Raw genomic sequence first — 20,950 nt, forward strand, 5'->3', positions numbered from 1 at the left:
GCGTGCTCCCGGCCGCCCTCAGGCGGGCCCTTGTCCCCAGCCCACGCCTGGCAGGGCCGGGAGCAGTCCCGCTGTCCTGGAGCCGCTCCTGACGTTCCTGGGCCTTCGAGTTTGCTTGTGACTAAAATCCCAATCCTGACAGCTGCACGTTCGTCCCTGTGAGGGGGGCAGGCCGTGGCTCAGAGTGCCCACAGAAACTGGCTGCCCCTGGATCCATAGAAGGGTCCAAGGCCAGGATGGATGGGGCTTGGAGCAAACTGGGAGAGTAGAAGGGATCCTCACCCATAGCCTTTAAGATCCTCAACCCTTCCATGATTCTGAGATCATCTTAAATGAGGGAATTCCTCTTTAATTTAAACGCAGCAGTGTTAGTGACTCTGCATGCAGTGTCATGCTCTCAGGCCCAGCACAGAGCAAACACCGTCCTTCCCCTCTTATACAGGACAACCAGAGAAGCACATCAGTGTTTACAGCTTTAATACAAACCATGTCATACTTCCAATGACTTCAGCATATACAAGATAGAGCCTGATTAAAAAAAAACCAAAACACCGTTGTACCAGCGCAAGGTTCCCCACAGCATGAGCATCACACAACTTTTAGGCAGCCCCTTGTTTAATCCTGTGTTGCTCTGAGCCCCCTGTCCTCCCCCCACAGCAACAGCACACAACAGCTTAAAAAAAATATGTGGGAAGTGACATTCAATGAATACACCAGCACTTAAATTAAGGCAGAATAAATAACTGTTCCACATCAGCGATAGGCATTTTCAGGTGAGTGCTGGAGCCTGGTCAGCACTCGCTGTTCACTGCCCTGTGCTCATCACAGTAAGTGCTGGTGTGCCTGAGGCAAGTCAAGCACACACTGTGAAAGCACCCCCCAAACCCCAAGCAGAGGTCAGCTATAAAGTTATTTCCATTTTTTCCAAGCAACTCAGCCCCCTTCCCCAGCCCCTTTTTGATCTGGGATTTTCCTCGTACACATTGGCTCCTCTGTCACAGCCTCATTGTGGCTTCCGTAGCATCCCAATCCTGGACCAGACAGATGATCCTCTCACTTTGAGGCAGATCAGGCTGGCATGAAAGAACACAGTGCAGTTCAGGATTTACAGAGCTGCAGATGCCTTTGGAGCAATAAATGATGAACAGTTTTTCACTCAGCCCAGGATGAGCAGCTTGAGTTGACAGAGTTCACCTAAAGGAAGGAAGCCACTGTTCATGGTGATATGAAGAGTTTCCTTTCCTGTTGAGGGCTTTAGAAAGACATTGGACATAGCTGACCATAGTTTCACAAAAAAAAAAATTAAAAAAAATGTGTCCAGTTACAGGAACATGGCTGTTGATGTGAATAATGGCACATGCCTCAACCATAGATACAGCCACAGAGTGAATACAATTCTGCCAAGCAGCACAAGACACTCAGGGAAAATCATAGCCAGTGTCCCACTTTCCCTGGCAGGGAAATATTCATTTAGGGAGAAAATCCACCAAACAGCAAAAATTAAGATCTGTGTTCCATCCCAGCCAGTTAGTGTATTAGTGCCAATTTCCTTAAACCATGAGCAAAGGATAGTACCAATCCTCTCAAAAGGAAAAACAAAACCATAAAACCCATTCATTTAAAATATGGCTTCACAAAGCCGTTGTAAAACTTAAATGTCCTCTTCAGTTGGTGCATATGAAAATCCTAAAAATGCATCTGAGGCACTGGAGCTGCTGGCTGCTAGCTCAGGTGTGCGGGTGATGGAGGCAGAGATGGCTTCTTGGGTGAACTCGGGATCAAAGTGTCGCAGATCAGCTGGGCCAGCCTAACCAAGGAACAGAGACACAATCATTGGGGGAGCAGACCCAAACCAGACCCTTGTGTTCAGTGTGTTCCTTGTGTTCAGGCAGTCCAATACAGCTGCTCTTCCAAAAGAGCCACCACCTGCATCTGCAGGTCCCAACCCACCCCTCAGAACCCTCAGTGTCACCATGAGGCATCTGGAGAGAATCCCTTGTGTAAAACAGACAGAATTACCCACTTACCACATTGGGGTTGAATGGAGGAGTAATCCTCTTGTGATATAAATCATCCCAGTTTATTGGGCTGAAGAATACGTGGTTCTTTATTTCAAGCTGTACAGAAAGCAGGAAGGAAAAGTCAGTCTTCTGCCAACCCTCCTTTTCCAGCACCTAATCTGGCAGCTCTAAGTAGCTGAAGAAAGACTGGAAGTTACCACATACCCATATCCACAAATCCTTAATACATTGGGGTCCTAGTCCAGGAATGCCCTGAAGGGAAATGACCCTTCACACACTGGCGTCCTTAGCTGGCCCCCACCCCTCTCCCTTTGGAAATCCAAGTCAACCCCATGTATCCCTTGTAGGAGGCTGAAGGGACAGACTGTGTGGGAAGGTTTTTTCCAAGGCAGTGCTGTTATGAAAGAAATGCTCAAAATAGAAATTTTCCTCTCCATCCTCCCTCCCTCCTGCTCATAGTGAAGGCCACCTACAAAGTCTGTTTTGGCACCCAGCCTCCTCTTCTGGTCCTTGTGGAGAAGTCCCTGAAGGATGTCACAAGCTGCCACAGTTTTGGTTCCTTGGATCTGTAGTGGCTTGTGCAGAATGTTGTCATACATCTGAGACACATCCCGGCTGTAAAAAGGAGGCTAATTTGAAAGAGAGGAGAAGCAGCCAGGTAAAACATGAGCTACCCAAAGGAGTGACACATTGCAGGTCAAAATGGGTCCTGCAATGAGTAAATGAGGGAGACCTGCCACACCTCTCATCAAAAGGGCAGTGGTAGGGTTGAACCAGATCATTAATTCAGGATTTAGTTGTTTATCAAGTACCTTGTGAGCACCAGATCAACCTCACACCACAGCTTTTGCAAATAAAATTTCCACAATGTAAAGGAAACGGGCCCATTTCCAAACTTACCAGTCCAAAGAGCATTTCATAGAGGACAGCTCCTAGGCACCACCAGTCTACTGTCCTGTCATAGGGCTGCTTCTTTAGCACCTCAGGAGCCAGGTACTGAGAAGTCAGAAGAAAATATTGGAGTCAAATTATAAAGGAAGGGCTTTGCCCTTCTTAGTCCCAAACCAGGCTGCAGCTCAGCTTGAGCAAATGCATTAAGAATAACACAGATGCTTTTCCTAGTATTATCTAATAAATTCTCCACTTGCTTTGGAGCAATGGAGTTGAGAGACACCTACCAGAGCCCTCAAAGTGTCCTACCAGGCTACAGGAGGTTCTCTTCCTCAAGAGGACTTCTACAAGCATTTGCTGCCTGCCACAATTCAGCCAGAAATCCCGTCCCACTATGACATATCACACCTCTAAAAACTCCTGTGCAGTTTTCAGCCCCAGTAAGTCTGTCCAAAGAAGCAAACTACCAAGAGCCACCATCGAGGAGCAACAGGCAAGAATTTGAGCAGGCTGCAGAACAGTTTCCCACAGAATTACCTCTGTGTACTATCAGGCTGTATCTAGAATGGGAAAACACCAACACACACCAAAACTAGACAAAGCTCAAACACTCTGGCTTGCTTCATGCTGTGCTATTGCATAAGTGACACCTCACCAAAAAAGGAGGGGAATTCCTGCCCACTTCTGCTGAGCTTGAATGCTGAAAGATGTTGTATTTACAGACCATTTGTTAGGCTGCCTGGGGAAAGCAGTGGGACAGGGAAATTACCTAGGCTGAAGTGCTACCAAAATCCCCAGGCTCAGGAAGAAGATAGCAAAAAAGCCTCCAAGAAGCCAGACTGGAAATAGGTTTTCCCAAAACCCAGCTGGAGTGCATTGGAGGAAAGGCATTTCCTCCCCTCTGAGTGGTGTTCACATTCCAGAGGAGAGCCTGGTCCCCTCCTCTGTGCAGGGCATTCTGCAGCTCCTGCATGCACCAAGGACACACAGGAGAGCACAGCAAGGTCCTGTGTGTGCCAGTACCAGCAGGCTCCTTGTTCTGCACCTCTGGGGTCTCAGAGCAGGCAAACATCCTGCTCTCAGGGACAAGGTTGTCTCCACCTCCACAGCTATTTTCACAAGCTTGGCCATTTCCAAGTGCAGGAGCCCCTGCATCAAGGTCATTAATACTCCAAAATCACTGTGTTGTTACAGGTAAAGCTGTCTGCTGGATAGAGAAGGCCTTATCTGAACTCCAGCTTCAGGCTGACAACCTCAGAGAGCCTATAACTTTTTGAAGTGTCACATAAGCCCAAGACCCAGAGCACCATGTATCTGAGGGTTTCCAGCCCTCAGGTCAGAGCAAATCCCCAGCACATGCAGTACCTCAGGAGTGCCACAAAAGGTAGAAGTTGTCTCCTCTTGCTCCATTCCTTCTTTGCAGAGTCCAAAGTCTGTCAATACTATGTGTCCCTAAAGCAAAGACAAATTTAACTTGACCCACTCTTTCTGGAGACGAGACAGGATCTCCAAAGATTTTCCTAAGCATTAATTCTCATGTGGGTTATGTTCCCCATTGGTGATCTGCTTCCCCTCCCTCCCCTTATGTTCATTCTATAGTACAGGTACTGGAGCCTGTAGAAAAAAAGTCTAGATTTCTTAATTTTTTTCATTTGTCTGCAGCTAGACAGCCATGAAAGAGATCCAGTAGTCCTGTGATTTTCTGCTGCTTTATCCCAGAGCCAATTTACAAAACAGTCACTGCTGCAGCTCTGGTAGTGACTTTCCCTTCATCCCTCTGATTCCTGCCCACAGGTCAAGTCCCAGCTTCTGGGAATGAGCCAAGGGCCCCAAAACCCTGTAGTTCTCCAAAGGGCAAACCCACTTATCCCTCCAGGACCTGCACACAAGTGCAGTGGGGCAGACAGACAAAATCCATGCCATGGTGTCAGCTGTAGTCCAGCTTGCAGAGCCACAGCCCTCTGCTTGTGGTCCTTTTTTTTTTTTTAAAGCCATCAGAAAGACAGCCCAAGCTGTGAATATACCTGGCAATCCAGGAGGATGTTCTCAGGCTTTAAGTCCCTGCAAGACAAAGTGCTGTTTGAGCAGATTTGGCCAGATATTTAGAAAACTTGTATCTGAAACAGCATCAGCTAAGAACAGGGGCTTACAAGGCCTCCCAGTCCAGATCATCCGGATCTTCCCAAATTGCAGACTCCCACCAGTATACATACAGGCAAACATAAATAGGCTGCTTTCACACAGGATCAGGTGTCAGCCTGCATTTCCATGCATAAATTGTTGCTTGAGAGAGGATTTCTTACTTATTGAACCAGGTTTATTTTATGTCTTTAACTCTCAGACAGATCCTGGGAAGGGGGAAGAATGGTTCATTGCCCATCAGGTCCTCTCTTTCAGGGTAAAGTGCCAGCAGCAGCCTTGTCTGGGGTAGGACATTCCTCAGCTACTCCAGTCCTGCATTTCACTTCCCTGGTGAATCCCTTTCCCTCCCAGCTCTGCACCCCCTGTCTGGGCAGGCTTGCTGCCCCTGCCTCACCTGTAGATGATGTTTAGGGAATGCAGATATCCAATGGCACTGGCAACTTCTGCAGCGTAGAATCGGGCCCGGGGCTCACGGAAACAGCGCTCCCTTTGCAGGTGGAAGAAGAGCTACAGGAAGGTGAGAGAGTTGTTCATGCCTTTAAATAAATGAAGGCTAATTTGGAGCAAGGCTGAAAGCCAGCTATATAAGTGAAAAGTGATTTGTAGCAGGTAGCAGATGAACAGCATGAAATAAGCCCAAGCCAAGTGAATTTACACAATCCAAACTCCTTTCTAGAAACTGCTTCATTTCTCCTCCTCATCATTCACAAATATCAATTAATTCACAAATGCTCCCACCATCTGCTGACCTGATTAAGCTCCTATTTTACTACAACCCACAGGCACATTACAGCAGTAGTACAGCCATGAGAAGTGGTACATGCAGAAAGCTGAACATGCAAAGGTCCCCAACATGAACGTGATTTGGGCAAAATATCCTCCTTAACACTATCTCCCAGCCAGTTTCAGCTAGCACAGAAAGACAGCTGAGAAAGGTAAACTTCCACTGGACAGAAAAAGTCTAGAAAGTTGCAATGGCATCACCCCTAAGCACTAGACATGGATCCAGAGCTGGCCCACAAGGGGGTTTCTCTAAAGCTCACCTACACAAATATTTCCCATATTCTCCATAGCATTTTGAGATGACTCAATATTCCTTTTCTCAGAATTTTTACTTTGGGAGTCATCTGGCTCAGTTCATAGCCAGCAAGATCTTGACTCAATTTACAGGTCAATATCCTGCCAGGTATTCCTGGCTGCTTCTTGCCATCAGTCAGAACAACATTATCCCTCAACATCATTGTCTTCTGACAAGAAATAGCTTTAAATAAAGCAGCATATTTGTGAAGGACCAAAAAGGATTAAACCAAAGCCTGTAAGTGCACTCACCTCTCCTCCATTGACATAGTCAAGCACAAAGTAAAGCTTCTCTGAGGTCTGGAAGGAGTAGTGGAGTCCCACAAGGAAGGGGTGCTTGACATTTTTCAGGAGCACATTGCGTTCTGCCATGATGTGGTTTTGCTATCAAAAAGCAGATAAGGCATTAGGGTTTCAGGTAAGGATCCAGCCCAGCCTGCCCTAAGGGCTCACTGCTGCTTTCAAAACAGGTGGAAGCTGGGAGCCCACAAGGGTCATTTCCAGCCCCAAAAAGAGAACCTCTCCCTCCTAGCTGACCTAATTAATCTCTTCTTTTGTTCTCACGGCACAGGCAAATCCAGGTTTAACATGTGAACTCCCTACCTGAATGCCAGGTACCCCCATTGCACTACCCAGAGAGCCCATACACTGACCACAGTTTCCAGAATAGCCCAGGAGAGCACACATACCTCCTTTTTCTTGAGGATGGTTTTCTTATGCAGGACTTTCACCGCATAAAAAGTCCCATCACACTTGCGTTTGGCCAGGAGAACCTGCAACAGAAGGTCCTGCTCACAGCTGTCTGTCTCACCTTGGTGCTTCCACCTTAGCTCAACACTCTTGTGAGTGATTATTCACAGAAAAATACTTCAGAGGGACAGGTACAGGGTTTTAAAGACCAAGTTCCAGCCCTCTCAATTCCCAGCACTTCTTCATTGCCAGAAGAAAAACACTCAATATCTCCACATATATTTCCTAGACACCCAATAGAAAATCATTTTGGAGCATTTCAGGTCAGTCCCATTTAAAGTGGATCCTGGCTGTCTCCAAGCTTTCTCTGGAGATCATTTTCTGGAAAAGTTTGAAACTTACTTCAAACCAAGCTCTTAGCATCACCACCCTGAGCATAAAACACCTCACTCCTCAGTCCTTAGAGAGGTTGAATGAACTTAAAATTAGAATAGATTGCTTATAACAGTATCTCAGGATTTATTTAATCTCAGTCCCACTCAGGCCAAACACCTCAGGAGAGGGGCAAGCAAAGGACACAGCCAGAAGCTCCTTCACCAACACATTTTCATTCCAAGCTGCCTCCAAACAGTTACAGCCCACCTGCACAAGCCCACTTACTTTTCCAAAGCTTCCTTTGCCAATAACCTTCAGGAAGTCAAAGTCTGTTGGCTTGGCACTGTTGGGCAAGAATAAAACAAGTTAATGTTTCAGGGAGAGAAACATGCAACAGTAACACCACCAGCAAAGCAAAGTTCCTGCTTGGAAAAACGAGTGTTTGTGAAAGGGATTAAAGGGCGCTGGCGGGTGACCCTCGCTCCCAGGCAGCTCAGGATTCACACCGTGTGTGTTGGTGCACCCTGCAGAGCATGAGCAGCCCCTCAGCACCCCAAGGGCTGGAGGCAGCAGCAGGGACAGCACCTGGAAGGACAAGGAGATGCCTTTACAGGGGACACAGCTTGTCCCTGTTTCTAGAGAAGGATAGTCAGGAAGCCAGCAGTGATGAGGAAGACATTCCCTTACACCTCTCAGAAGAAAAGGGACAAGGGGCTACAGACATGGCATGGGGAGGATGATTATAACAAGTACCAGCTACAGCTTAGTCTTGGAAGCATCTTAGTCTTGGTGCATTGCTGACACACATGGTGTTAAAGGGCAAGAAATGTAATTGTCCAGACTCCTGCAGACACCACCCTGTGACACACAGGGACCATCTGCAGCCCCTCCCAGCTCTCTTCACACTCCACACCCTACCTGGCTTTGCTGGCAAACTTACTTGGGGTTAGCAGAAGGTCCGAGGTTGATGTTGTCAGTTGGTGTTGAAGGCTAGAGAAGATAACAAGAATTTTAGTTCTAAGGACTATGCTGTGGGTTGGGTTTTCTCTTTCTCAACACAGCATCCCTCACACAGAGCCACTGATAAAACACCCATCAGATACTTCAGCAAACATTTAAGGTCACTTTATATGGCCTTGTGCACACCCAGCACCACAGAGCTACAGCCTCCCTCTTTCCAAAGGCAAGGGGCTACATACACACATGCTCTTCATCCTCTTCCCATTCCCTAGGAATCTTACCCTCCCCAGACTCTGGGAACATCACGCCTTGTCCAAAAGGGCCTCTCTGTTTTTCTCCACCCAGCATCACTCACAGGACAGGGCAGCAGTAAGACTCCCAGCAGGGTAACACAGGCTCTCTCTCCTTGTTTTTCATCTAAAGGCACCAGCCCCCTTTGTCCCAAAGGTGAGGATTTGCTTGTTCAGAGCCATGCTCTCACCTGGCTGCTTTTGTCTGGGCTCCGGGAACGATCCATTAAAAACACAACTCGCTCAGCACTTGGAAAAGAAGAGGAAGGCAGTGTTGAATACAAAATCTGAGAGAGAAACAGCTTCACAACACTAACTTGGCAGGGAGAAGTGCAAACCCCAGTGTGCGCACCCCTTCCATCACAGGAGAGCTCAGCTGAGCTCCCCAGCACTGCTGTCCCCAAAGGATGGGATGCCCACACCCTGGGGGAGGAAGGGAGCAGCATGTGCTGACAGGAGATCAGGGAAACAAGTGAACAAGTATATGTAATATCTAATATTGGCCCCTGACTTGCAATAGCACAGGCTGCACAAGCACATGAGGAACAGCACAACCCCAGCAGTGACACAGCACCAGGCCAGGTGAAGTCACAGCTCTCCTGGCCATGGCCAGACCCCTCCCAAGGCAGATGAAGCCCCTTCCCCACTGCACAGGGATGCTGCAGCCCAATGAGTATCCTCACAAGGCAGCCAGGAGAGTCCAGCTAGGTTCAACCACCGTGGTCCATGGGGCTGGCAGCAGCCAGAGGCTGTTCCCTAGGCCAGGTCAGACTAGGGCAGCTTGGGGCTGTTGGCATTGCAGGGAAGAGGAGCTGCCATGGCAGGCTCAGTGAGCAGAGGCATTAAAGACCTCTTGCCTGCCCAGTGCAGCTTTTTCTGGGGCTAGAGAAACCAGACTTGAACATTTGTTGGTTCAGATCCATCCTGCCTCAGCATCACTGGGGGTGGGTGACCCTTGCCTCAGGGATTCCTCCCTTTGGTTTTAAGGGTTCCTCTACACTCTTTGCAAAAGCCAGAATTAAGAAGATAACACAAACAAAGCATCTCTGCTCCCTTCTCCCCTGCCCCAGAGAGCTTAGACTCCCCCTCAGCCCCACCACTCTCTCATACAGCACATCAAGGCTCTGAAGGCTCTCATCCCCACAGCCACCCTCTGTCCTCCCAAAAAGGGAGCCCAAAGACCCCACCAGCCTCCCCACATCTCACCTGTGGGTGCTGCCACTGTCTGCCCCCACACACCACCAGGCACAGACCCCCAGCCATCCCAAAGAAACCCCCCTGGGCAGCCAGGCTGAGCACAGCAGGAGCTGCAGGGCAGCAGCGGATACTGGCGGCTGTGTCAGGGACTGCCCACATCTGCCCGGTGCCAGCCAGCTCCATCCACCACCCAGCCAGCACAGGGCCTACCGGGCTGAGCTGTTAAAGGGCTCCCATCCCACTGGGAGGGTTTCATACTCACTACGAGCAGAGCCTGGAGCCAGAGGCCTTGATGGTTTGTTCTATCCTCTCCCGGCCGTGCTTGATGAGTTCTGTGAGGAAAGTTGGAGCACCGATTAGCTGGCAGCGTGATCACCAGTGCACAGAGGCACATTTGTTCTTCACTGACCTTGCTCTTCTCTCCACAGCCGCCCTCCTCCCCCTTCCACTCACATACCAAAATAACCAGGAAATTATAGGAACCAGGACATCTTCCCTCCCAGCCTCACCAGGAGCCCTCAATAGCTCACAGGACAGTGATGAGTGCCACAAAACAGACACCCTCTCTGGTGGCCAAGGGGACTCAGGCTAAAGCACCACTGTCAAACCTTCCCAAGGCACCCCTGTGCCTCCAGGGGGGACAAGGAGAGTGTTTACAAGGATGAGGTTGTACTGGGATACGTCACACACTTGGCACATCCACTGTCCCTTTCATTCAGGACTCTGTGAGTAATTAGGGACGTGAATGAAACCTTTCAGGCCCTGCAGGAGGTAAGCCAGCACACACACATCACAGGAGTGACTTGCCCAAGGACACACAGCCAGTGCCAGAAGCTGGGATTCCCACCATGGAGCATTCCTGCTGCTCAGCTGTGCAGGCAGTTGCCACCACTCATCATCATCATCACCTCTCCCTTCACAGAGAGGAAGCCCTGGGCCTGCTCCCTGCTGTACAGGATAAGCCAGACGGAAGCCCAAGGAGTGCAGTCTGTACAGAGGAGTTCCTTGTTTTGCTTAGGAGTAGACACCAAAATAATTTCAAGAGTCAGCTTCACTCCTCAGTTCTGCCACCAAAGGGAAAGCAAGAATCAAAACATTCACAGAAACATGTGTTTCCCTCTCCAGCAAAACAGAAGGGGCGTTACAGACACAAGCAAGGTCTTCTCCAGACCAAGGAATGGACAACAACTGCCAGAGCCCGTCTCCCTGGGCAAGGATTTTGTAGGACAATGAATTTTGAGGCAAACAAGCCCATAACAGAGTCCTTCCTGCATGGTTCTCTGGATCTGCCAGGCAGAGGGTCCTGAGAGCCCCTGAACTGGCCTCACCAGCAGATCTGGGATTTGGGGGAAGCTCTGATGAACAGCAAAAAAAATAAGCTGTTTAGAGTTTCTGAATGGATAAGAAAGGCAGAGCAATTTAAAGCAAAGCCCACAACCCATGCAGGGGGAGAACTTACAACATCAGGCTGGTCTGGGCCCCTGACCTTGTCCATACTTTACCCTGCAGCAAGTCCAAGATCCTGTCCCAGCTGGCACCCACCAGCCCGGACAGCACACAGGCAGCACCCAGACAGATCAAGCCCCATCTCCTCCCACTGGGCATAGTCCTTTCCCTGACAGCCTGGCTCTCCCTGGCTCACTGAGGTCTGCTGAAGGTCATCCCACACCTGCCTCAGGGCTGCTGGACAGGCTGGGCAGATACCATGGCCACAGCAGAAGGACATTCCTGCTGCTGTCTCTGAGCAGACAGCGCTCACTGAAGGACCCAGGCCTGGGAGGAGGTTGGCACAGGACACACAGGTGTGTGTGGACAAGCCCCGAGCTGCATAAGGCAGCAGTAGGGAGAGGAGTGAAGGTTCCCACCCCTGCTCAGGAGCCTCTTGCCAGAGGACCTCAGCCTAACACCTCAGTCCTGCTCACTGCCTGCAGCTCCATCAGCTGATACAGCCCATTTCCTCCAAATCTGAAACCCCACAAGCTTGGGTTTGGGCTCAGTTTGCCAGCCCCTGTTCTGATCCCTGACTTGGGGGAAATAATGACTCAGGCACAGATGGAAATACCACAGCTTGGGCATCTTGGAGAGCACACAAGCAAGCCATGGAAACACATCCATGTGCCTTGGAGGTATTTACCAGCAGCACGGGATACAGGGCAAGTTCCCAACAAGCTCCAAGGGGCTTGAATAAGCCTGTTTTAGCAACCTGCTGCTAGGCAGGAGCCCCTTCCAGCCTGGCAGCCCATTCTTGCCTCCCTCCACCAGCCCTGTTCTTCCCCACTGCCTCTTTGCTGGAAGTGAAGCCACTCAACAAGTCCCTGTTGACCAAGGGCAGCCTTTTCCAGCACAGCTTTTACATTAAAGGGACTTGCTCTGAGGTTAAAGTCTCTGGCACTGAAGTACCATACCCATTTTTATGAAGTGTAAAGCCCCATCCCACATCACTTTCTGTTCAGGTTCAGAGCCACCTTCCCCAGCCCAACTCTTCCTTCCAAACCAGGTTGTTCTGTGGTTTAAATCTCACAAGCAGTCAAGAAGGCTTTTCCTTATCACTAACAAACCCTACTCCCCCTAAAGCACCAAGATTTCCTGAGCACACACACTGAACAACAGAACCAGAACTAGGTCACGAAGATACGCTGGAATCCTTGGTTATCCATGCCCGGCTGCATCTCTCCTTGCGCCTGATGGTGCAGCACGGATGCTCCAGGCACGGCCACGGCCACAGAGAGCATCAGCAAGCAAGTCTAGGAGTTCCCCAATATAAGGTGACTATTACACATCAGGAACACAAACCCCTGCACCCCACTACCCCCTCCTCAAAGACCATCTCACCCCAACTCCCGGCCACAGGCACCCCCAGGCAGGAAGTACCCGCTCACACAGCAGAAAGCTGCTACTTACAAGTTGGAGCAGTTCCTGCAGCTAAATCTCCCCCCACCACACATCCCTCAGTAACATACGTTTGCTTCCCAGCACAGCACGAGCAGCTCCCCGTTCCTCTCACAGTTCTGGCAGTGGTGACCCACATTCCCATGCTAGCCCAGCGTTATTTGCTACAAACACATTACTAATGCAACGCATACCTTGCACGGAGACACAACCTCATAGACTCGTCATCCGCGGGCTGCTCCCACCCTCCTCCCTGATGTCACCGCTCTCGGCAGCCCTCCCTGCCTAACCTACATTGCAAACCCCTCTGAGCCATCCCTCATCCCCTCCTGCTCCGGGAAGGGCTGCCTGCCAGCGTGGACAGGCCTGGCAGGGCTGGCACTGGGACAGCAGGCGATGCTCTGGAGGAAGAGTTTGGAGGGGCACCTTGGGCAGCCCACAGCTCTCACCCAGCACAGGGGCTGCTCACAGCCTAAGGGGGAGATGCCCCAGTTTCAGCTCAGAGAGGAGCAGGGAGGGAGGTGGGAAGGAGGATTCCTCCAAACACGTGCTTTTACTGGAGAGAGAAAAAAAGGCTCAAGTTTTCCCCTGCTACAGATCTAAGAGATAGCTGCAAGCTAGTACTGAACTCCACTTTCGTTCTCATTGAGACACTACAGCAAGTCCAGGAAGAGGTCAGGAAAGACTTTAAAGCCCTTCTGCATTTCAGGAAGCTTTTTTATCCACCCTCTGGAGAGCTCCTGGCTTGTCCAATTTTCTCCTGCAGACCCTGTTCTCTACACCCTAGGGACACTACAAAACAGAGCAGGAACCCAGCCAAGCAGCCCTGGCTCAGGGCAAGCTGGAGACAACCAGTCCTGAAAATTTTAGAGAAAAAGCTACATGCAGAACTTAAAGGAAACAGCAGGTGGCTAAAGCTTGAAGCACTTTGCAAAAAAATAATTCCATGAAAACAAGTCATTAAACATACCTGGGAGCACATCTCCCAGAGGCTGAGTCCTGAAGCACGGGAAGCAGTCCACAACTGCCAAGCACAGAGACCTCTCATTCCCCAGCCTTCCACCAGCCCACCATGCCAGGCCAGGGGCCCAATGCTCCTTCCTAAAACCCAGAGGGGAAGAGCTTTGTTCCCTACAGCACCTCATTTAGCCCCAAAGCACACCACCCTCAGCTCCTCAGAACAAGCCTACCACCTCTGGCCTCTCACTACAGCACTTTAAAGAGAGCAGGAAAAGCTGACCAGCTGCAAAAGATGAAGAAACATCTGCTAGCTGTATTTTAGAATTTAGGTGGGAGGGGAAGCTTTGGGTGGGAAGGAAGAGGTGCAGGTGGTGGGTAGGAACAAATCACAGCCTGGCAGGCAACTCAGGTGTTCTGAATTTTTTACAAGTCAGCTGGAAATTTGTCCTCTGTCCAGAGGTTTGGAGGGAGGTCAAAACTGGGACCCTGGAGGGCTGCAGCCAGGGCAGCCAGGCTGGTGCTTTGCAGCACATGGAGACCATGGTGATTTGAGAGACCAGAGACTGAGCTCTGAGCAAAAGGAGACCCGGGAGAAGGGCTGATATCTTCTCTCTCTTCATTAAAAATAAAGCAGTCACTTTTTGCTTCCATTGCAGTTTCCTATATAATCTCCCTGCCTGAAGCTGCAGCACCGTGAAAGAAGCTTCTAGAGCAATTTCAGTGGTGGGTACAAGGAGGTAAAAGCAGAGCTGTGGGAAGCAGAAGGGCTGGCCACCCTCATGAGGGATGATGGGTCCTCAGCCTGGACTAGAGCTACCAGAGGGACATCATCAGGAACATCTCCTTGGTGTCATGTGTAACAAGGGAGGGGAGCTGCATTTTGTTTGTAATATTACCTACTTTCAGGTCAAAACCTGGTTTTTTGCTCAGCCAATATTCTCAAGCTATCAGCATTGACATCTTTTAGAAATAGCTCTTGTTTTTCTTTTCTCCAGCTTTGCCTCCACTTGCATTGAAATGGTCAAATTTCAGAAAAAATTCATCAGTTAACTTACATTTTCTAGTCAGTTCCTTCTGCTTTTGTTTCTTTAATGAAAATCTCGGTGTTGTTAACAAAATATACTTGATTTTAATTTCCACGGAAAAAGGTATTTTTAATTAAAAACCTACTTTCCATCAAAAGAGAAAGCAGGAGGATCCTGTAAGGAAAATTGTAACAGCTAAAGTGCATAAAACAGTTAATCTGACAGCAGGTAGCGATGGACAAAGTGATGTTGGGTCAGTTTTGTCCATCCTACCCCCTCTGTGAGGATCACTGACCCTCCAGGGCTGGGTGTGCAAGGCAAAGCTGCCACATCCCCTCCCAGCCGAGTCCCCTGTGTGTGTCCCACGGGAACCAGGCTCCGCAGCCCAACACTGGCAGGGAATTCTTCTCCATGGCCTCAGCATCCCCAGGGCTCAGTGCCACCCAGCAGCATTACCCTTTGTCTTGCCCAGGGCAGTGGAGGAGAGCTCCATCCAGGCCACGAACATAAGCCAGCTAAAATAATCTCTCCTTGCAGCTGGGGCAGGAACTCAGCGGCTGGCTCCGGCTGTCCTCGGGAAGCAGCACACACAGATGTTCCTCCGTCTGCAAAGGTGAAGGGCACAGGAGTAAGAGCAGAAACGAGTCCTTGGGTGCAGCACTGGCTGCCAGGCACGGCTCTGGGACATGGGGCCAGCTCCTGAACCTTGTCTGGGCAGCACCCACCCAGCATCCAGTCTGGTGGAGGTTATTGGGGGTTCTGCCATCACCCCAGTGACAAAGCACTTTGGGACTGCTGGACAGAAGGAATGGAAGAGAGCTGAGAGGTTTAGCTCCTGTAGCACAGAAGAAATTTACCCAAAACCTCTTAAATTCATGTAATTCTGCTGTCAGGAAAGAATCTGCAGTTTAGATGCTTTTGAGGAGCGGAAACCAAATTTACCCTGGCTGTACCCAGGGTGACATCCCTGACACCAATGGCTCCCTGGCACAGGAGAAAACATCCCCTGGAAGCACAGGGACACATGGCCCACCAGTAAATCCCCAGCTTAGGGCAGGTCCTCACTGGAAATTCAACATCAGACTCCACCAGACACCTGGGGCAGCTGCAAAGGGCTTTGCCTGTGGAGCCCTGTGGCCCTCCCTGGAGAAGTGACCGGGGTGAGAAGCTGATGATGTGAGTGGGACAGGTAGGTGTGAGCAGGGTTAGCCTCCTGCCCTCCCCACGTGTAAGAGGTGAGGCTGTGCCCTTGCCCTGTGCTGTGTGCCCACAGTCTCCCCCTGCAGCAGCTCTTGTTGCTCCCCCATCACTGCCCGTGCCCATGGCAGGACACGTTAGTGCCACGCTGAAGGGACTTCTGAGTGTCACACACATCACACACGCACGTGTCCCTGCAGGTGCCACCAGGTAACCGTGCCCCCTTACACCAGCACTGGCCTTGGCCCATTCCCCTGCCCAGAACTCACACACTCCTAAACAAAATTAAACAATTCTGGTGAAGCTGGAGAGCTGCTGATGTCAGCGCTGGGTTTTGCCAGCATTGCTGCTCTTCTGTGTTCTCCAGAGAGCACATCTGTGCCAGGAAAACCTCTGGCTGGACCTGAGTTCAAAGGTGAGGAGCAGCTCTCGGGCAATTTAACCCCTTCTGTGCACACCTCCTGCCTGGACCTGGTCAGACCATGGGGGGAACAAGCTCTGGCCACAGAGGGGTTTTTTCAGCTGCACTGGCACAGCTCAGAGCCTCCAGACATTGCCTATACTTGGAAACATCTTTTTCCTCATGGGAGGGAAGCTGCCTTTCTCTTCCCCAAGCCCTGTAAGGGGTCAAGGGCTGTGTGGTCCTTCTGTGGCTGAATTGGATCCCTCCAGGAAGGACCATCCCAGCAAAGCCACATTTGCAGCTTCACCAGGACAGGACACACCCAGTGGGGACAACAGATCCAGCCCATTTTCTCTGCTCACAGAGAAATAACCTCCCTCTCTCTCTGACAACATTTTATATTCTATTTTACAGGGAAAGATAATCCCAATCTCCCTGTCTAGCAATATCCATAACCATAATCATAAAAGTATCACTAAAGTGTAACCACACAGTCCTGAGCAACTGGAATTGCAGGGAAGGTCCTGATAAGGCTAAAACAAATACTTCTCTAGAAAGCACAAGGCAATTCCAATCCATGGATCTGCAGTGAAAGGTGACCTAAAATATTTGGTTACTCAGTTATCTCTGCTGGGTAGGAGCTAAGATAGGATGGGATAGGATAGGATAGGATATAGGATATAGGATAGGAGATAGGATAGGACAGGACAGGACAGGACAGGATAGTATGTTCTTTAAAATCTCAAAGGCTATTTGTTCCTTTTAGGAGGATTCGTGAAAGATTAAATAGATTATTGATGATCATTGCAGCTCTTTAGAAGATTTTTTTTTCCCCTCTACATTTTTCTTTCAGCTTCAAAAAACCAGGGCTCTGCCTGAAGCCTTGCCTTTGATTTTGCCAAGGAATCACACATAAGTGCTGGGATATTTCCCCATGTTTTGGAAAAAGGAGACAAGAGGAGACCACTGGGGATCAGGTTTTTATTCCAAAGGACAGCTAAGGAGGGTTTGAGCAACTCTTGCCACTTTTTGTGCCTTTGTTTCTGTAAATGTGAATGTGGCAGAATATTACTGATCTCTTGTAGAGCCTTTACATCTTCTGTGGAGCAAATTCCTGAGGTTATTATTGTCATTAAATTAAGTGGCTGGGGCTTTGTTTTTGCTCCCAAGTGCTTTTCAAGTGTAGGCACAATCTTAGTGAATAAATACCACACCGTTGGAAGCAGCCTGACTGTAAGTGGCCCCTCCTGGCCAGCCTTGTCCTTGTGGAAGGCTCAATTGTCCTGCTTGCTGTCCCCTCTTCTCTTTCCCAGCAGCACTTCAGGACACTCTACAGCCTGGGCTTGAGGGCCTTTAAGAAAAAACAAAAAACAACCACAAACCCAAACAACACAAAGCCCCAAACCTGTTTTGGGGGTGAATACCTCTTTTCCCCTGCAGCACAGGTCATTGTGACACAGGGCCACCACCCCTAGCTCAAGCCCCGGTGTGCCCAGCCTGGTGGGACAAGGGCAGAGAGGCATTTTCCTGGCTGGATTGAGCAGGGTTTAGCAGCTCAGAAGTGGCTCTGAGAGCTGCACTGCCCAAACCCAGACCCCTCGCTGATGGCACAGCACTGGCTCCGTCAGGAGGAGCTGGGGGTGCAGTGTGCATGGGAATGCCTCCCCTCTGCCTGCTCCATCCCTGAGAGCTGCCAGCTCCAGCTCTGCTGCATGGGATCCATGTTCTCAACCCTTTGTATCCACGGGAATCAGATGGTGCTGGCACAGCCAGAGGTTGTTTCCAGCAGAGTGGAGACAGTGCAGCCACACTGGATGCAGTGAGCAGCCCAGTCCAAGCTGGCTCAAGGCATTGCCAGGACCTGTGAGCCCCTGTGCAAGAGCAGCAGAGCTGTCCTGAAACCTGCCAAGCCCAGCTCTGTCCCCTGCTCTGGAACTGAGCAGGAACAGCCCTCTCTGTCCTGCCAGAGAGGGGTTTGGGAATGTTCTGTCTGGTTTCTGAGCTTCACCAGGCCTGGCCTCAGAGACTCTCACAGCCCAGGAGACCACAGCCAACACAACCTGAAATTTCTGGTGTAAACATCACCCTTCTGCTGCTGGCTGCAAATCCCAGTGGAGCCCCAGGCTCCTTTCCACGTGTGGGTGGCCCAGGAACATGGGGACACACATGGGGACACAGCTGGTCTCTGCTGATCTGCCAGATTCTGAAATTACCCAGATCAGGAGCACTCACGTGTGCTCCTCACAGGAGCTCACCCGGGTGAGCTGATGAGGGGCTGCAAGGACAAGCAGAGTGATGGAAGTTCCTTTGATGAAAGTTTCCTGGGAGAGGCAGAGCTAATGCCAGAAATTTTCCCAACTAGATTGCAGGGGCAGCAAGGAGGCTGCTGGTCTCCTCTCTGGACTTCTCCAGAGCTGGGAAACAACCCCACTGCTGGAACTCAGCCCCCCTCCACTTCAGCTGCTGGCCCTGGGGAGCAGCTCTTCCACAGGCCAGCCAGGCTCCTGGCAGAAAAGTCCTTCACAAAACCCTCTGCTGCTCCCAAGGAGCTTCAGAAACTCAATAAAAGAGGGGAAAGTCGCAATCATCCCAGAGAAAGCAAATGGCCATTACCTGAGACAGGGCTCCTGGGACCCGGCAGCAGGGCTGGAGGCACTGCCACACTCTCGCTGTGGGAAGCAGCTCGTACCGCTCTCCCTCCTGTTGTTTTTATTTTGGCAATGCAGTCTGAAGGTCGAAGAAAAAGTCCGAAGGAGTGGCTTGTGGCAGGCAGTAAATTATTACCGTGGAGCGCTCTCCGAGGGGACCAAGGCACAGGGAGCTGGGGTGGGAGAGGAAAATCCCTCCTTGGGGGATTAGAGGGCAGCTGGCTGGCAGGGAAGTGCAAAGGGTCAGAACAAAGTGCTCTGTTTGCCGGAGGCTGTGCCGGGTCACATGCCGGGTCCCAGCAGAGGTAATGAGGCATGGGTCACCTCCCAAACTCCAGCAAGACCTCCTGACTGTGGACATGACCTTCTGCCAATCCCCCAGCAACCCACAGACATTGCCAGACAGGAAGGAGCTGGGTGAGAGGGAGCCTTGCCCTCTGGTAGCACTGAGGGACAAGAAATCCAGGGACTTTTACATGTTTGATCTGGGCAGGTGTGACAGTCCTACAAGCTCCCCTCTGCCTCCTCTGTGCCCCCTGCTCTGTGGATCCTGGGCCACTCATACAGGGGAAGAACCACCTGAGAATCCAAGGAAGATCCAGATGGGCACATCAGAACTGAACCCAGAGGAGCACTCTCAGAGCCAAAATCTACTTCCCTCCATGCCCACCCCAATTTGCTCCATTCCTATCCCTTCCCCTCTGCTGGAGCCCAGCACCAGTGGTCACACATCCCTGTGTGGGGGCCCAAACAGGAGTCTGATGGATGAGTGTGTTGGTGGAGTCACAGGTGGAACCTCCAGCTCCTCACCTGAAACACAAACTCCAAAGATGTACAAAATTAGTTGGTGGAGAACATTGCTGCCACTGTCAAAACAAGCATTTTCTGAAATAGCCTGGAATATGTGATGTGGAATATCCAAACTTCACGAGGACAAGATACCCAGCTGCCACCACAGAAAAGGTCTCTGGCTCCATGTGTGAGGAGGAGGCAGAGCCATACCTGCCCTCTGCACACAGGGAGGAGTGGGCTCAGCCCTCATCCAGCTCCCAGCCATGGTCCTGCTGGGTGGCAAAACTGTGTGGATGCAGAGATTTGGTATTACCCTCATGTCTCAGGAAACGACCCCAGATAGAGGTCCCTATTGTGTTTGAGGAACTGTAAAGACACAGAGAGAAATAAATCCGTTCCCTGGTAGTGCAGAGAGGGCCTTTGTTTGTCTGGTTTCCAGAGTGAGAAGGTTTAGAGGATTGTTGCAGCACATGACCAGAAGCTACGAAGCACAGACAAAAGCCATTTGGAACACAGATCAGACTTTGCCATTCCCTGGCTTTTCAGAAGATTTCTGTTTTGTTCAAGTTAAACCTGCTGCTATTTTGGGGGACTATTTTCTTCCCTCCAGAGCATCCCTCGCTGTCAGGGCTGCACATTTCCCACAGCACGAAGGCTTCCACCGGCACCAGCACGGCATCAAAATGTCTGCAGTGAAGGGCTGCGGGGGCTGCCCGTGTTCCAAGCCCAAGGCACAAGTGTTGCACCAACAGCCACGGACAAGTTTAGAGGACAAAACCTCTGCCTGTGGCTGGGCTGGCAGAGCCGGCTCGTTTCGCAAGCCGCTCTCAGGTCAGCCGGCAGGAGCACGGAGGGAAGGTCTGAGCGGAGCTGACAGCGAGACAAAGCCCTTTGGGGCTGGCTGGGAAATCGCTGGCCCCGGCAGAGCTGAGAAGTGCGGCGGGGCAGAAGCTGCGGTGCCCGGCCGTGCCCGGGAGCCGCGGGGCACCAGCGCCTCCGGGAGCTCCTCCAGCCGGGGCCATCTCCGCTTCGGGAGCTCAGGGATTTGAGGGCACTCTCTGGTCAAGCCTCCCTGTTCTTCACCCTGGGGGACAGAAGAGAGGATCCCTGACCCCACAAAAAGAGCACAAATCCTCTTACACCCCCAAGTACAGCAGGGGCCACTTCTGCTTGCAAGGGAAAGGCGGGGCCGGGGGGGAGGGAAGTACTGAATTAAGTTTAAAACCCCTGCAAAATTAAAGCTTTATAAAACGATTTCTGACATCCTGCACCCTGAACCAGAGAACTTTTGGCCCCAGTAAAGCACGAAGACAAATCTGTGAGCATTCTGTGTCCAGACACAAGCAGCGGGAGAGGGGAGCCAGCTGCCATGCTGCTGCAGGACGGCACAGGA

General features: G+C 50.8%; 1 protein-coding gene across 5 annotated transcripts; it reads right to left on the reverse strand.

The window, feature by feature from the left end:
- Nucleotides 1-460: 460 nt before the first annotated feature.
- Nucleotides 461-19,097, reverse strand: SGK2 (serum/glucocorticoid regulated kinase 2). Of its 5 annotated transcripts, XM_033519122.1 has the most exons (16): nt 18,731-18,815; nt 17,332-17,468; nt 14,974-15,122; nt 9,906-9,975; nt 8,638-8,695; nt 8,137-8,186; nt 7,482-7,539; nt 6,821-6,904; nt 6,384-6,515; nt 5,449-5,561; nt 4,937-4,973; nt 4,278-4,364; nt 2,922-3,017; nt 2,495-2,650; nt 2,028-2,117; nt 461-1,807 (listed from the first exon to the last, which is right to left on the reverse strand). In XM_033519122.1, exons 3-16 carry the CDS (start codon nt 15,023-15,025, stop codon nt 1,652-1,654), a joined length of 1,239 nt encoding a protein of 412 aa, XP_033375013.1. In that variant the 5' UTR covers nt 15,026-15,122; nt 17,332-17,468; nt 18,731-18,815; the 3' UTR covers nt 461-1,651. The 5 variants fall into 5 exon arrangements, with proteins under 5 accessions (XP_033375013.1, XP_015503287.1, XP_015503288.1 ...); XM_015647801.2 differs by having other exon boundaries at nt 17,327-18,831; XM_015647802.2 differs by lacking the exon at nt 17,332-17,468 and having other exon boundaries at nt 18,731-18,820.
- Between the last annotated feature and the right edge of the window lie 1,853 nt (nt 19,098-20,950).

Source organism: Parus major, chromosome 20 (assembly GCF_001522545.3).
Source record: "Parus major isolate Abel chromosome 20, Parus_major1.1, whole genome shotgun sequence".
Lineage (NCBI taxonomy): Eukaryota > Metazoa > Chordata > Aves > Passeriformes > Paridae > Parus > Parus major.